This window comes from Populus alba, chromosome 19 (assembly GCF_005239225.2).
Source record: "Populus alba chromosome 19, ASM523922v2, whole genome shotgun sequence".
Lineage (NCBI taxonomy): Eukaryota > Viridiplantae > Streptophyta > Magnoliopsida > Malpighiales > Salicaceae > Populus > Populus alba.
Genome location: NC_133302.1, coordinates 5,160,407 through 5,177,411, shown reverse-complemented (window position 1 = coordinate 5,177,411; position 17,005 = coordinate 5,160,407). Strand labels below are relative to the sequence as shown.

At 30.8% G+C, this 17,005-nt stretch overlaps 2 protein-coding genes across 2 annotated transcripts in view; both read right to left on the bottom strand.

Moving 5' to 3' along the window:
- Nucleotides 1-1,080, bottom strand: part of LOC118038504 (G-type lectin S-receptor-like serine/threonine-protein kinase RLK1) — a 3,190-nt gene extending 2,110 nt beyond the window's left edge. Inside the window, exons 1-2 of the mRNA XM_073406549.1 lie at nt 536-1,080; nt 36-254 (exon numbers count right to left, since the gene is read on the bottom strand). Coding sequence (XP_073262650.1) covers nt 36-254; nt 536-1,080 — 764 coding nt within the window. The remainder of the gene's footprint in view (nt 1-35; nt 255-535) is intronic.
- A 10,671-nt stretch (nt 1,081-11,751) lies between these two features.
- On the bottom strand, nt 11,752-15,256 carry LOC118038513 (serine/threonine-protein kinase ATG1t). Its single transcript, XM_035044891.2, has 8 exons — nt 14,931-15,256; nt 13,598-13,715; nt 13,439-13,497; nt 13,267-13,331; nt 12,999-13,092; nt 12,831-12,911; nt 12,639-12,750; nt 11,752-12,539 (listed from the first exon to the last, which is right to left on the bottom strand). The coding sequence occupies exons 1-8, from the start codon at nt 15,183-15,185 to the stop codon at nt 12,460-12,462; spliced, it is 864 nt and encodes a 287-aa protein (XP_034900782.2). The 5' UTR covers nt 15,186-15,256; the 3' UTR covers nt 11,752-12,459.
- Nucleotides 15,257-17,005: the final 1,749 nt, after the last annotated feature.

The window sequence follows — 17,005 nt, the reverse complement described above, 5'->3', positions numbered from 1 at the left end:
AACAAGTCATTTTCTCCATATCAATAATGTTATACGAGGATGTTTCCTCTGCAACTTTGCACAACTCTTCAGTGTAGTTCCTCTCACACCCATTATATCTCTGGTCGGGATGGACAGGAACAGTGCCAGGAAGACAGCGGCAGTCAGGTTGATCATCGTTCATGGTGCAGTAGCTGTTGAGACCGCAGAAAGTCTTCACTTCGCATTGACTTTCTGGTACATGATCTTTAAGAGATGTAGTGTAGGCACCATTGCTGTCGAAGTTATGAGAATACAATTTAAAAATTCCATTGTTCTCCAATGTTGCCCGGTAGATAATTGAGCTGCTTGCCGATTCTGAATGAGGGTAAAGCACATATCCGACTCTGCCCGAGGTTTTGTTAAGGATTAGCAGTTGTCCTGAAGTATAATTTAAATATAGATGGGCACCAGAGGACCCAGAAGTTTCTGTGCTCCAATAAGCATCTACTGAAGTATCTGGAGTGTCTACGGGATACAAACTAGATCCCCATCACTTTGCATTTTAAGACGAAACCTTCGTGTTGAAAAATCGGTTGTAGATGCACCGGAAAGCAGTTCACCCCCTGCATATAGATTCTGGCCTCCTAATATTGTATCTGTAGGAAAGTTGAAACTCTCCCAAATGACATCAGAATGTTCATTGTAGAGCACTAGATTTCCAGAATCAAACATGCGAGCGTTTGAAGCTGACTTCTCTATCTTAGCAATGAGTTTCTCTTCACCGGCCTCATTGTTGGCATGATAAGTTCTTAAAAGAAGCTTACCGTTTACGGTCAACTCCAACGTAGCATTTGACGGCACAGGAGGGTCATCTCGGTATGCTGTCCAGGTGATTATATCAGCTGGCTTACACACCAACCAAATTCCCACTATAAAGCCACTGCCCTGTGGGTAGAACCCAAAGGCAAATGTGCCAGAAGGGGAGCGCCATGAAGTTGGTTGGACGTTGGTGGAGATTGAAGAACCTAAGCTTATCAAGGTCGAGTGGTTCTGCTGGGAACTTACAGGTTTGTAAATACAAATTACTAACAAAAAGAAAGCTTCATAAGCAAAAGCCATTAGATAGAAGTATGGAAGATAGATGATCTTATTGTCCTTGTTACTTCTCACAAGTCTCGAATGACTATAAAGTAAAACAAGGAAATGCTAAAGCTAGGGCTCCACCAGTGCTTCTTCTTATTAGGGGCACCGACTATTAATCTAAGATGATCACTCAAACTTGGATCCATCAGTGGTAGACTTGATTTTTCTATAAATAGAGTTATTTAATTTGTAATTTAAAAAGTATTTTGAAAGCAGAATATTAAGTAATAAAATTTTGAATAAAAGATTTTATAAGTTGATCCTATTTGATAAAATTTGTATTATTTTAAGCTTGTTGTAGTTTTCTTGTACTGTTTCCATACTTTTCACTCTTGAATCAGTCATGTTTATGGTAAATAAATGTTTTTTCTCCACCAATATTTTTTGCAAGAATATTAAATTTTTCTTTAATTTTTACAATTTTATTATAAATAAAAACAACATTAATAAAACAAGTACAAACACACACATACACTTTTACTATATTTTTTTCTTTTTTTTTCTTACACACTATAAATTATACAAATTCAAAAAAAAAAAAAAAAACAAAGCAAAAATTACATTTAAACACTTTAAAAATTACAAAACAGACAACAATAAATCCTTAATAGTGTCGGGAAACATTCTGGACCTGCATGAACAGTTGTGGCGCGTTAAAAGTCGAACGCGTTCCAAAGTTTTTTTGAAAATTTAAAATTTTATCAAAACGATTCTGAAAAATGATAACAACGATACAAATATATTAAAAAACATATTTTGTTTTTGGATTTTTAATGTTTTTCACTATTTTTAAATTTTTCTTAAAATTTATCAAAACATGAATTAAAAATTGAGTAGTAACAATTATCATTGACTAAAAACCTAACTTGGAAATTGTACTTATCATACAACCATCCTTCACATCTCTTTCATGCAAATGGCTCTAAGAAATTGTCTGCAAAAGAAAGCATTGGATAAAAAAAGACAGTGAAAGGATTAAAGGATGACTTGGTCATCTTGGATTAGCTAACCATTTTCTTTCTAGTCCCATCATTGTTTGTTTTTGTATTTAAAAAGTGATTGAGTGCATTTGATTTGCAAAAAAAAAAAACCAAATTAATGGATTTTTAGAGCTTTTTGATGGTTTTTATATACTGATATAAAAAATTATTTTAATACATTTTCAAGTAAAAAATATTTTTTAAAAAACACGTTACCTTACAATACTAGATGCATACAGAATATGTGTTTTAGAGTGCAGCTGTGATTGCTTTTCATAGTGTTTTTCACTGAGAAATACATCAAAATAATGTTATTTTATTTTTAAAAAAATTATTTTAAAAATACTAAGACATATATTAATTTTAAACAAAAAAATTCTAAAATTTTTAGAATCGCAAATTGAACCATGTTCCCATCAGTGTTTCTGTCAAGACATTTCCACGCTGCATGCCAGTAAAAATAGACAGCCCCATAACCTTCGTGGTTGCTTCTAACAAGAATCTTTTTTTCCTTGAAAGACATAATGTAAGGAGAGTTGTCCCTTTTCTGAGATGTATGGTCTCAATAAAAAAAAGTCTTCTTAATAGAATATTAAATTCTTTTTTATTATTTGCAAAAATATTAAATTAAGTTTTTCATTATTCTTTGCAAGAATATTAAATTCTTCTTTATTCTTTACAATTTTACTATATAAAAAAAAACATTCATAAAACAAGTACAAACACACACATACACTTTTACTATATTTTTTCTTTTTATCTTTTTTTCTTACACGCTCAAAATTATACAAATTCAAAAAAAAAAAAACAAAGAAAAATTACATTAAACACTTTAAAAATTACAAAACAGACCCAAAAAAATCCTTAATAGTGTTGGGAAATATTTAGGACTTGCATGAACAGTGGTGGCGCGTTAAAAGTCGAACGCGTTCCAAAGTTTTTTGAAAATTTAAAATTCTTTTGAGACGATGCTGAAAATGGTAAAAACGATGCAAATATATTAAAAAAACATATTTGTTTTTGTATTTTTGATGTTCTTCGCTATTTTTGAATTTTTCTTAAAATTTATCAAAACATGAATCAAAAATTGAGTAGTAACAATTATCATTGACTAAAAACCTAACTTGGAAAATGTACTTATCATACAACCATCCTTCACATCTCTTTCATACAAATGGCTCTAAGAAATTGTCTGCAAATGAAACCATTGGATAAAAAAAGACAGTTTGCAATATTTCCTACCTTTCAATTACAGGAAAGGATTAAAGGATGACTTGGTCATCTTCCATTAGCTAACCATTTTCTTTCTAGTCCCATCATTGTTTGTTTTTGTATTTAAAAGTGATTGAGTGCATTTTATTTGCAAAAAAAAAAAAACAAATTAATGGATTTTTAGAGCTTTTTGATGGTTTTTATATACTGATATAAAAAATTATTTTAATACATTTTCAAGTAAAAAATATTTTTTTAAAAACACGTTACCCTTACAATACTAGATGCATACAAAATATGTGTTTTAGAGTGCAGTTGTGATTGCTTTTCAAAGTGTTTTTCACTGAGAAATACATCAAAATAATGTTATTTTTATTTTTAAAAAATTATTTTAAAAATACTAAGACATATATTAATTTAAACAAAAAAATTCTAAAATTTTTAAAATCGCAAATTGAACCATGTTCCCATTAGTGTTTCTGTCAACACATTTCCACGCTGCATGCCAGTAAAAAATAGACAACCCCATAACCTTCGTGGTTGCTTCTAACAAGAATCTTTTTTCCTTGAAAGACATAATGTAAGGAGAGTTGTCCCTTTCTGAGATGTATGGTCTAAAAAAAAGAGTCTTGTTAATAGAATATTAAATTCTTTTTTATTATTTGCAAAAAATATTAAATTAAGTTTTTCATTATTCTTTGCAAGAATATTAAATTCTTCTTTATTCTTTACAATTTTACTATATAAAAAAAACATTCATAAAACAAGTACAAACACACACATACATTTTTACTATATTTTTTTCTTTTTATCTTTTTTTCTTACACGCTCCAAATTATACAAATTCAAAAAAAAAAAACAAAGCAAAAATTACATTAAACACTTTAAAAATTACAAAACATACCCAAAAAATCCTTAATAGTGTTATGAAATTTTTAGGACTTGCATGAACAGTGGTGGCGCGTTAAAATTCGAACGCGTTCCAAAGTTTTTTGAAAATTTAAAAATCTTTTGAGACGATGCAGAAAATGGTAAAAACGATGCAAATATATTAAAACAACATATTTGTTTTTGGATTTTTGATGTTCTTCGCTATTTTTGAATTTTTCTTAAAATTTATCAAAACATGAATCAAAAATTGAGTAGTAACAATTATCATTGACTAAAAACCTAACTTGGAAATTGTACTTATCATACAACCATCCTTCACATCTCTTTCATGCAAATGGCTCTAACAAATTGTCTACAAAAGAAAGCATTGGATAAAAAAAGACAGTTTGCAATATTTCTTACCTTTCAATTACAGGAAAGGATTAAAGGATGACTTGGTCATCTTGGATTAGCTAACCATTTTCTTTCTAGTCCCATCATTGTTTGTTTTTGTATTTAAAAGTGATTGAGTGCATTTGATTTGCAAAAAAAAAACCAAATTAATGGATTTTTAGAGCTTTTTGATGGTTTTTTATATACTGATATAAAAAATTATTTTAATATATTTTCAAGTAAAAAATATGTTTTTAAAAACACGTTACCTTACAATACTAGATGCATACAGAATATGTGTTTTAGAGTGCAGTTGTGATTGCTTTTCAAAAGTGTTTTTCACTGAGAAATACATCAAAATAATGTTATTTTATTTTTAAAAAATTATTTTAAAAATACTAAGACATATATTAATTTTTAAACAAAAAAAATTCTAAAATTTTTAGAATCGCAAATTGAACCATGTTCCCATCAGTGTTTCTGTCAAGACATTTCTACGCTGCATGCCAGTAAAAATAGACAGCCCCATAACCTTTGTGGTTGCTTCTAACAAGAATCTTTTTTCCTTGAAAGACATAATGTAAGGAGAGTTGTCCCTTTCTGAGATGTATGGTCTCAATAAAAAAAAGTCTTCTTTAATAGAATATTAAATTCTTCTTTATTATTTTCGAAAATATTAAATTAAAATTTTCTTTATTCTTTGCAAGAATATTAAATTCTTCTTTATTCTTTACAATTTTATTATAAAAAAAAAACATTCATAAAACAAGTACAAACACACACGTACACTTTTACTATATTTTTTTCTTTTTTTTCTTACACACTACAAATTAGACAAATTCAAAAAAAAAAAAAAGCAAAACAAAAATGACATTAAACACTTTAAAAAATTACAAAACAGACCCCAAAAAATCCTTAATAGTGTTGGGAAACATTCTGGACGTGCATGAACAGTGGTGGCGCGTTAAAAGTCGAACGCGTTCCAAAGTTTTTTGAAAATTTAAAATACTTTTGAGACGATGCTAAAAATGGTAACAACGATGCAAATATATTAGAAAACATATTTGTTTTTGGATTTTTGAAGTTTTTTGCTATTTTTGAATTTTTCTTAAAATTTATCAAAACATGAATAAAAAATTGTGTAGTACCAAATATCATTGACTAAAAACCTAACTTAGAAATTGTACTTATCATCCAACTATCCTTCACATCTCTTTCATGCAAATGGCTCTAAGAAATTGTCTACAAATGAAAGCATTGGATAAAGCAAGACAATTTGCAATATTTCCTACCTTGCAATTTCAGGAAAGGATTAAAGGATGACTTGGTCATCTTCCATCAGCTAACCATTTTCTTTCTAGTCCCATCATTGTTTGTATTTGTATTTAAAAGTGATTGAGTGCATTGGATTTGATAAAACAAAAACCAAATTAATGGATTTTTTAGAGCTTTTTGATGGTTTTTATGTATTGATATAAAAAATTATTTTAATATATTTTCAAGTAAAAAATATTTTTTAAAAACACGTTAACTCACAATACTAGATGCATACAGAATATGTGTTTGAGAGTGCAACTGTGATTGTTTTTCAAAGTGTTTTTCACTGAGAAATACATTAAAATAATGTTATTTTATTTTTTAAAAAATTATTTTAAAAATACTAAACATATATTAAATTTACAAAAAAATTTCTGAAATTTTTAGAATCGCAAATTGAACCATGTTCCCATCAGTGTTCGTGTCAAGACATTTCCACGCTACATGCCAGTAAAAATAGACAGGCCCATAACCTTCGTGCTTGCTTCTAACAAGAATCTTTTTTCCTTGAAAGACATAATGTAAGGAGAGTAGTCCCTTTTTGAGATGTATGGTCTAAAAAAAAGTCTTCTTAATAGAATATTAAATTCTTCTTTATTATTTGCAAAAATATTAAATTAATTTTTTCTTTATTCTTTGCAAGAATATTAAATTCTTCTTTATTCTTTACAATTTTATTATAAAACAAAATTCATAAAACAAGTACAAACACACACGTACACTTTTACTATATTTTTTCGTTTTTTCATACACACTACAAATTATACAAATTAAAAAAAAAAAAACAAAGCAAAAATGACATTAAACACTTTAAAAATTACAAAACAGACCCTAAAAAAATCCTTAATAGGGTGGGGAAACATTCTAGACCTACATGAACAATGGTGGCGCGTTAAAAAACGAACGCGTTCAAAAGTTTTTTGAAAATTTAAAATTCTTTTGAGACGATGCTGAAAATGGTAACAAGGATGCAAATATGTTAAAAAACATATTTGTTTTTCGATTTTTGATTTTTTTGCTATTTTTGAATTTTTCTTAAAATTTATCAAAACATGAATCAAAAATTGAGTACTAACAATTATCATTGACTAAAAACCTAACTTGGAAAATGTACTTATCATACAACCATCCTTCACATCTCTTTCATGCAAATGGCTCTAAGAAATTGTCTGCAAATGAAAGCATTGGATAAAAAAAGACAGTTTGCAATATTTCGTACCTTTCAATTACAGGAAAGGATTAAAGGATGACTTGGTCATCTTGGATTAGCTAACCATTTTCTTTCTAGTCCCATCATTGTTTGTTTTTGTATTTAAAAGTGATTGAGTGCATTTGATTTGCAAAAAAAAACCAAATTAATGGATTTTTAGAGCTTTTTGATGGTTTTTTATATACTGATATAAAAAATTATTTTAATATATTTTCAAGTAAAAAATATTTTTTTAAAAACACGTTACCTTACAATACTAGATGCATACAGAATATGTGTTTTAGAGTGCAGTTGTGATTGCTTTTCAAAGTTTTTTTAACTCAGAAATACATCAAAATAATGTTATTTTATTTTTTAAAAATTATTTTAAAAATACTAAAACATATATTAATTTAAAAAAAAATTATAAAATTTTTAGAATCGCAAATTGAACCATGTCCCCATCAGTGTTCTTGTCAGGACATTTCCACGCTGCATGCCAGTGAAAATAGACAGCCCCATAACCTTCGTGGTTGCTTCTAACAAGAATCTTTTTTTCCTTGAAAGACATAATGTAAGGAGAGTTGTCCCTTTCTGAGATGTATGGTCTTAAAAAAAAAAGTCTTCTTAATAGAATATTAAATTCTTCTTTATTATTTGCAAAAATATTATATTAAAATTTTCTTTTATTCTTTGCAAGAATATTAAATTCTTCTTTATTCTTTACAATTTTATTATAAAAAAAAAAACATTCATAAAACAAGTACAAACACACACGTACACTTTTACTATATTTTTTATTTTTTTATTTTTTTCTTACACACTACAAATTATACAAATTCAAAAAAAAATAAACAAAGTAAAAATGACATTAAACACTTTAAAAATTACAAAACAGACCCTAAAAAATCCTTAATAGTGTTGGGAAACATTCTGGACTTGCATGAACAGTGGTGGCGCGTTAAATGTTGAATGGCTCCAAAGTTTTTTGAAAATTTAAAATTATTTTGAGACGATTCTGAAAATGGTAACAACGATGCAAATATATTAAAAAACATATTTGTTTTTGGATTTTTGATGTTTTTTGCTATTTTTTAATTTTTCTTAAAATTTATCAAAACATGAATAAAAAATTGAGTAGTAACAATTATCATTGACTAAAAACCTAACTTAGAAATTGTGCTTATCATACAACCATCCTTCACATCTCTTTCATGCAAATATCTCTAAGAAGTTGCCTGCAAATGAAAGCATTGGATAAAGAAAGACAATTTGCAATATTTCCTACCTTTCAATTACAGGAAAGGATTAAAGGATGACTTGGTCATCTTCCATTAGCTAACCATTTTCTTTCTAATCCCATCATTGTTTATTTTTGTATTTAAAAGTGATTGAGTGCATTTGATTTGAAAAAAAAAAACCAAATTAATGGATTTTTAGAGCTCTTTGATGGTTTTTATGTACTGATATATAAAATTATTTTAATATATTTTTAAGTAAAAAATATTTTTTAAAAACACGTTACCTTACAATACTAGATGCATACAAAATATGTGTTTGAGAGTGCAGCTGTGATTGCTTTTCAAAGTATTTTTCACTAAGAAATAAATCAAAATAATGTTATTTTATTTTTTAAAAATTATTTTAAAAATACTAAAACATATATTAATTTAAAAAAAAAATTCTAAAATTTTTAGAATCGCAAATTGAACCATGTTCGCATCAGTGTTCCTGTTAGGACATTTCCACGCTGCATGCCAGTGAAAATAGACAGCCCCATAACCTTCGTGGTTGCTTCTAACAAGAATTGTTTTTCGTTGAAAGACATAATGTAAGGAGAGTAGTCCTTTTCTGAGATGTATGGTCTAAAAAAACGTCTTCTTAATAGAATATTAAATTCTTCTTTATTATTTGCAAAAATATTAAATTAAATTTTTTCTTTATTCTTTGCAAGAATATTAAATTCTTCTTTATTCTTTACAATTTTACTATATAAAAAAAAACATTCATAAAACAAGTACAAACACACACATACACTTTTACTATATTTTTTTATTTTTTTCTTACACACTACAAATTATACAAATTAAAAAAAAATAAACAAAGTAAAAATGACATTAAACACTTTAAAAAATTACAAAACAGACCCTAAAAAATCCTTAATAGTGTTGGGGAAACATTCTGGACCTGCATGAACAGTGGTGGCGCGTTAAAAGTCGAACGGTTCCAAAGTTTTTTGAAAATTTTAAAATTATTTTGAGACGATTCTGAAAATGGTAACAACGATGCAAATATATGAAAAAAAGTTTTTTGGATTTTTGATGTTTTTTGCTATTTTTGAATTTTTCTTAATATTTATCAAAACATGAATAAAAAATTGAGTAGTAACAATTATCATTGACTAAAAACCTAACTTAGAAATTGTGCTTATCATACAACCATCCTTCACATCTCTTTCATGCAAATGGCTCGAAGAAGTTGTCTGCAAATGAAAGCATTGGATAAAGAAAGACAGTTTGCAATATTTCCTACCTTTCAATTACTGGAAAGGATTAAAGGATGACTTGGTCATCTTCCATTAGCTAACCATTTTCTTTCTAGTCTCATCATTGTTTGTTTTTGTATTTAAAAGTGATTGAGTGCATTTGATTTGAAAAAAAAAAAAACCCAAATTAATGGATTTTTAGAGCTTTTTGATGGTTTTTATGTACTGATATATAAAATTATTTTAATATATTTTCAAGTAAAAAATATTTTTTAAAAACACGTTACCTTACAATACTAGATGCATACAAAATATGTGTTTGAGAGTGCAGTTGTGATTGCTTTTCAAAGTATTTTTCACTGAGAAATACATCAAAATAATGTTATTTTATTTTTAAAAAATTATTTTAAAATACTAAAATATATTAATTTTAAACAAAAAAATTCTAAAATTTTTAGAATCGCAAATTGAACCATGTTCCCATCAGTGTTCCTATCAGGACATTTCCACGTTGCATGCCAATAAAAATAGACAGCCCCATAACCTTCGTGGTTGCTTCTAACAAGAATCTTTTTTCCTTGAAAGACATAATGTAAGGAGAGTTGTCCCTTTCTGAGATGTATGGTCTCAATAAAAAAAAGTCTTCTTAATAGAATATTAAATTCTTCTTTATTATCTGCAAATGAAAGCATTGGATAAAAAAAGACAGTTTGCAATATTTTCTACCTTTCAATTACAGGAAAGGATTAAAGGATGACTTGGTCATCTTCCATTAGCTGACCATTTTCTTTCTAGTCCCATCATTGTTTGTTTTTGTATTTCAAAGCGATTGAGTTTGATTTTTAGAGTTATTTTGATTATTTTTATGTACTGATATAAAAAATTATTTTAATATATTTTCAAGTAAAAAATATTTTTTAAAAACACGTTACCTTACAATACTAGATGCATACTGAATATGTATTTTGAGAGTGCAACTGTGATTGCTTTTCAAAATATTTTTCACTCAGAAATACATCAAAATAATATTATTTATTTTTTAAAAATTATTTTAAAACTACTAAAAAAATTTATTAATTTTAAACAAAAAAATTCTAAAATTTTTAGAATCACAAAATTGAACAATGTTCCTATCAGTGTTCCTGTCAGGACATTTCCATGCTCCATGCCAGTAAAAATAGACAGCAAATAGACAGCCCTGGAATCTTCGAGGTTGCTTATAATAAAAATCTTTTTTCTTTGCAAGACATAATGCAAGGAGAGTTGTCCCTTTATGAGATGTATGGTCTCAAAAAAAAGTCTTTTATATAATTACTTTTCCAGTATTGTTTGATTAACAATAGTGTTTGATGGCCGTGCCTTGCATGTAGGCCCGTGCCACTAACTTAAGTCACGCAGTTTTCTTTCTCTTCTGCCTTGTGAGGGATGTAATTTGAGAACATAACATATCAGCAGGATAGTTCCTGCTACGAGGAAGCCACTGAGAGCTCTTACAAGGTTTTACTTACAAATTGCTTAACCAGTAACATGAGCATGGGAAGACAAGGGATGCATGAAACTTTGTTTCCCTTCTTCTGGTTATGTTGAAGATAGCCAAATAACTACATGGCCAAAGGAATTTTAACAGACATCTCAAGTTTAATAGATTTTTTAATTTTAACAAAAGCTTTTTGACTAATCAAACTATGTTTTCTCCATGGTTGAGCAAATATCAAAAGCTACACAATACCAAACCACCTCTTACTATTTTTATCACCTGTGCTCTTGTTTGTTCTTCTGCGTAAATGTGAAATAGTATATCATAAGCAGTTTAAACGACAAATCAGAAACGCTTTGAATATACAGAAAAATGCTGCTCCAACCATGTGTTTGAACAGCAATTTTATGATATCTTTCTGTTTAGACAACAAGATGAGCCTCTTTCAGGCAACAAAAATAAACACCAGACACAGTTTCACTGTGCATGGAAACCTCCAACCAAGAAAAACTCCTATTTCAACCCAGTAAAAATCTCTATATCAAGACACGGACAATTTCCCAAGCCATCCCTCTTGCCTCTTTTTGTTAAAGTTACAGGGTCACTCTTCCAAATGACATTAATTTTTCAGGACACTATTAATATAATTCCATGCAAATCCAAACTAAAACACTAAGAACCCTGGACAATGAGCAATGTAGCAGGAGATATTTGGCGGACACACTTCATCAAGTTTTCAGTTTCATCTTCTTAATTTCAATAACAATGTAAAATAACTCATTACAGCATCGCTAACACAAAATCTATCATTAACTGGCACATATTCTAAACCACTGACAGCCAACCCACCATTAAGATCTAGTCAGCTCATCTCTGTAACTACATCCCAAAAACAAAGTCCAATACAGTTGTTAATAACAGCTATAAAGAATTCTTCCAAATGCCGTCATAACATATTTTTGAAAAGCTTTTCAGGAAAAAAATGTAGTATATATACAATGACTTGATACACAAGACTCAAGAGTATACACAATGAACTGCAGCTTCACAAGCTTTAGCACTCCAAAGGCACTGAACTTATTAGTTACAATACAAAAAAATACATCTAGACAAATGCCATTTTTAATTAGAGAATTACCAGGGAAATGTAACACCAAGCAAGCATGGTGAAACGAAAAAAATAACAATTAGTTGAACTGCATTCCACAGCCATTTAAATCTTCAACCTATAAATATTCCAGGACCATTGCTATGATCTTGTAGCAGATGACACAGAGAGATCGCTCTTCCCTTGTAAAATGATGAATATAACTTTGATCAGGGATGATAGTGAAGTAAAAGCACTGTGGGCTATCTGTGGTAAATGTTTGATGACATATAAGATTGGCATAGCAGACATGAGAGTAGAACATTGGAGAGTGTGTTAAATCTATTATTGACCATGATACTTCCCCACCCCTTTTATTCTCAAGAACTTATGATGATAGAATTCATCAAAGGACAGACGTTGAACTGCAACAAGAGAGATACAAAAAAATGAATGGTTCCACAAATGAATCAGGAGGGAAGAAAGAAAGATATGTTTCGTTGGGGTCAGGCCATGTACTAAACCTGGATTTGCAGAAAGAAGTCTTGAACATATATCAACACAGTCCGGATGCAACCCTGGAAGGATGTGTTGAGAGAAAGGAAGAGATGAACTTGACTTGATGTTCTGCAGCAACTGAGGTCAAGAGAACTTCTTTTATTAGAGACTGGAGCGATCACAATTCAAGGATTATAAACTTACAGAAAAGACACTACCTGGAAATTGGTCCTGCCACAAAAAGGTGGGTAACCATTAAGAAGCTCAAAAAGAATTACACCAACACTCCACATGTCAACCTATACAAGGAAGCACTGTTATTCAATAAATTCTATTCTGAAGCAAAGAAAGCAATGCACCAAAGGAAAACATTAGCAAATCTTTACCTTACAATCATATCTTTGAAATTGAAGAACTTCTGGAGCCATGTAAAATGGAGATCCGCATACTGTCTCCACATAGTTATCAGGAAGCACCCTTCTATTTAAAGATGAGAAAGATGAAAGTAAAATTAATACATTGCCTGACATGTCTTCAACAAATTTTTGGCATTTTTTCTTAATTAAGGGGAGAAAAATTAACATAGTTTCATGTTGGTCTCCCTGAAACTTTCCAGGAAACCATCCCATTAACTTTCTTCTACCAAAAAGTTACCTCGATAAACCAAAATCAGCTATTTTGAGCACCACATCGCTCTCCTTGCCAGAAAGGAGAATGTTCTACAACAAATTGACCAATGTAAGCCAGTTTCAAGGCAACTCAATCTTCAGCCAACAATTTTGAACTCCACCATAGGTAAAAGAATTGCATGTACAACACCTCATACCTCAGGTTTCAAGTCTCTATGAATAATATGATGGCTCTGCAGAATTTTCAAACCATCCCCTGAACCATATAAATCATCGAGATTACAATTATGTAAATAGGGATGCAATACAAGCAACTCATATGTTGTACAGTGAAACAGATATCAAATGACCACTACCCATCTGTTGCGTAAATCTTTTAGCAATCTTCTCTTGAACTCTCCCATGTTGTTGAAGATAAGAAGCTAGATTTCCTCCAGAACAAAACTCTAGGACCAGGAACATGCAACATTCATCCTGAGATTGCAGATATTCTGATTTGCAGAATGAAATATTATGGAAACAGAAAGCATATAAATCACAGCTACAGAAGGTAGAAAACAGATCAAGTTAAACTCGAAATGAGATTCTCCTTTACATATGTCAAGCTTTTAGTTACATGTATCCTTCTACATCATTCCACTTTATCTAGATCAATGTCCTCACTGGTTCAGTCATTTAAGAATTTCAAGGATTCATGTTAATGGAATTAATAATTAGAGTAACTAGCATTTATCTACAATTCTTTCAAGAGATGACAGCTTGGATAGAGAGCAGGAAATGAGTTGTAAGATATTGCTAAGTAGAAAAACACCTAGGTCAGTGGCCTTCAACACTACATTTGCCAACACGATCAAAATTAATCTAACCACTGTTTCTCATGGGTATCAGGTCTTTGGGTATTTAGTGGGAGAAACTAAATAAAATCATGCTCTGTCCTTTTTTCTCCTCAATCATGGTGAATGGAGAGCATAAGTTTTTTATTCTGGTATTCCATGGTCCAAAGTCCTTAGTATGATGTCTGATACAAAGGGTAGATAATGAGCTAGTGAAAAAATGTTGTTGAGGACATTTTGCTTCTCATATGTGCTTTGCCAATGACACCATTCATAATAAGTCTGTAGAAAGACGGGGGCTTGATGACATGCTTCCTTTCTTGCAGATTTTGGAAAATGTCTGATTTAAGGTTAAACACTTAGAAGATGAGAATTATGGGTATTTTCATGCAGGACTTGAATTGGTTCTCAATTATCCCTCTATAGCCCAGTGTGTTGCCAGGGTTGGCCCTTGGCATGTTTAGAGGTCCCCATGGTGGCAATCCACATTTTCCAGCCTTTTAGAATTTGGTTGAATCAAATTCTAATCTCTCTTACTTTGCTTTAATATTTTAAGCATGATAGATGCACTACTACTCCATATACTCCATATAACCCTAAATACCAAATCAACCAACTTTTCCATTATTACCCTAAATCAACATATTTTCATAAAAGGGTATGCTAAAAATCACCTAAATAATCAAAACCAAGTAAAAAAAAAAAAATCAATCACAAAAGAAATTTACAAGAAGGGTTACCCTACAAATCCCCTAAGCATCAAACCAACCAGCTCTACAATCAATCAAACAACACAAATCAGCCTACAACATCAACACCAACAACAAATTTACTCAAAAGGGTATGGAAAACTTACCTCAAAGACATCAAGAAGGCGAATGATGTTGGGGTGATTGACAGAAGACAAGAAATTAAGCTCACAATCTAAGCAGTTCCTCAAATTCTTGTTGAGGTTAGAGAGATAAACTTGCTTCACTGCCACTTCCCCCCCTGTTGTTTTGTTCTCTGCTTTCCATACTGTGGAAAAAGAGCTCTCACCCAGTTTTGATTTCAGGATGTAGTTTCCGATTGTGTGAGATTCTGAGAGATTCTTTGTTGCTTCAAGATCCATTTTCTGTTGCTTTTGGATGGTTCTACAAAGAGTACTGAAAACGTTGTAGTAATATTTTGCCTTCGATTTTTGTTCTTCTGTTTTTTTCATATGTCTGTTTGTGAACGTGGCAGGGGTAAAGAGATGAGAGTCTAGATTTTCTTTATCGATAAATTATATTTTAGGCACTGTGGCTCGTGTTGTACAGATTACTAGCTTTCATATTCGCGCGATGCCGCGGGTCATTTTTTTTGTATAAAAAATAATAAAAAAATAAAAAATTTAAAAAATCTTGGATTTTTTATATAAAGTTATACCCAAGAATTTTAGGTTTGGCTGCAACGACTGATCTAAGAGTAATATTTATAAATATTAATATAAAATTAAACTTGCATGACCCAAGTTTAAGTGAGTCTGACTGTAACACCGGACCTAAGAATATTGGATGTGGGTCTAGCTATAAGGTCGTGTCATAAAAGTGTGATAATTAAATAGATTAATTAAAAAAAAAACAAAGAAAAAAAATCAACTAAAAGGAAAAACTAATGAAGAAAAAAAAAAGAAATTGAATTAATTGGGTTAACCTTTTAAACCAAGTTATCCCGTAAAACCAAGGATTTGCGTCATGAAAGTTTGATAACTAAATAGAAAAAAAATGAAGGGTTTACTTAGAATTAACCGGGTTAACCCATCAAACCAAGTTAACCCGTCAAGCCCAGGTTACGTGTCATGAAAGTCTGATAATTAAATAGAAAGAAAATTAACTTTAACAAACTAAACTAAATGAAAAAAATAACTCGTCAAATCAGGTTAACCCATTAAGCCCGAGATTCGTATCATGAAAAATATGATAACTAAATAAAAAAAATTTAACATTAACAAACTAAAATCAAACAAAAAAAATTCATTAAAAAAATTAAAAAAGAAAAAACAGTCATATAATATAATACAATATAATAATAATTATAATGAAAAAACGTGGGGGAAAGCTAAAAGCTAAATTTTCAACCAACTCAATATTAAAAAAAATAAATTTAACAAAGATAATTTAAAAAATAAACATGTAGGGGAAACATTACAGCCAAACAAAAATCATGCAAGGGAAACACTGTAAACAGCCTCCTGCTTTATTCACGTTCTGCATGCAAACGAAAACAGGAGGATGGCGAACGGAGAAGGAGATGGGGCGGCGAGAGATTACCTGCGGTGGTGCTGCTGGCGGCGGAGGCACGGGGGCCGGCGTTGCTCTGTTTCTCTCTCTCTCTCTCCTCTGTCGTTTTTGCTCTTTTCTGCTTCTTCTTTTTGGGTTTTCTTTCTTCCTTTTCCTTTCCTCTTCTCCTCTTTTCTGCTCTGTCCTCTCTCCTCTTCTCCCTTATGTTCCCTCTTCTCTCTCGGTTCCCCTTCTTTACTCCTCCTCCCCTGTTTTTATAGGCAAAAACAGGGGAGGGGGGGGCGACGTGGTGGGGCGGCCACTGTTGGCCGCCCCTCCACTATCCCTTAATACATGGAAAGCGGGGCAAGTGGGTGTCCCTTTTCGGCGTCTTTTTGAAGGGGGGCGGCGTCTTATTGAAGGCGAACGTGGCGGTGAACAGAAAAAGAAAAATAATTCTTCTTCCCCTGCTTCGCTGCATCTCCAGGGGAAGAAGATGATGGTGCCGTTCAACACGGCACCGTTTTGGGTTTTTTTTTTTTTTTTTAAACAGTGCATGAAACGGCGTCGTTTTTACCAAAACGCGCCGTTTCATTTAAATGGATTTGGCGCCAAAACGCGTCAGATTTAAAGTAGGCCCTCAATTTGCGCGCGTTTTACAATTTCGTCCTTGGTCTCGGATTTCTTCAAT

Coding starts and splice junctions, on each gene's coding strand:
- LOC118038513 (XM_035044891.2), bottom strand. CDS start 15,185: ATGGATCTTGAAGCAACAAAGAATCTCTCAGAATCTCACACAATCGGA. Junction 13,498..13,597: donor AAGATTTACGCAACAGATGG/GTAGTGGTCATT, acceptor TATATGGTTCAG/GGGATGGTTTGAAAATTCTG. Junction 13,332..13,438: donor ATAGAGACTTGAAACCTGAG/GTATGAGGTGTT, acceptor AATTTGTTGTAG/AACATTCTCCTTTCTGGCAA.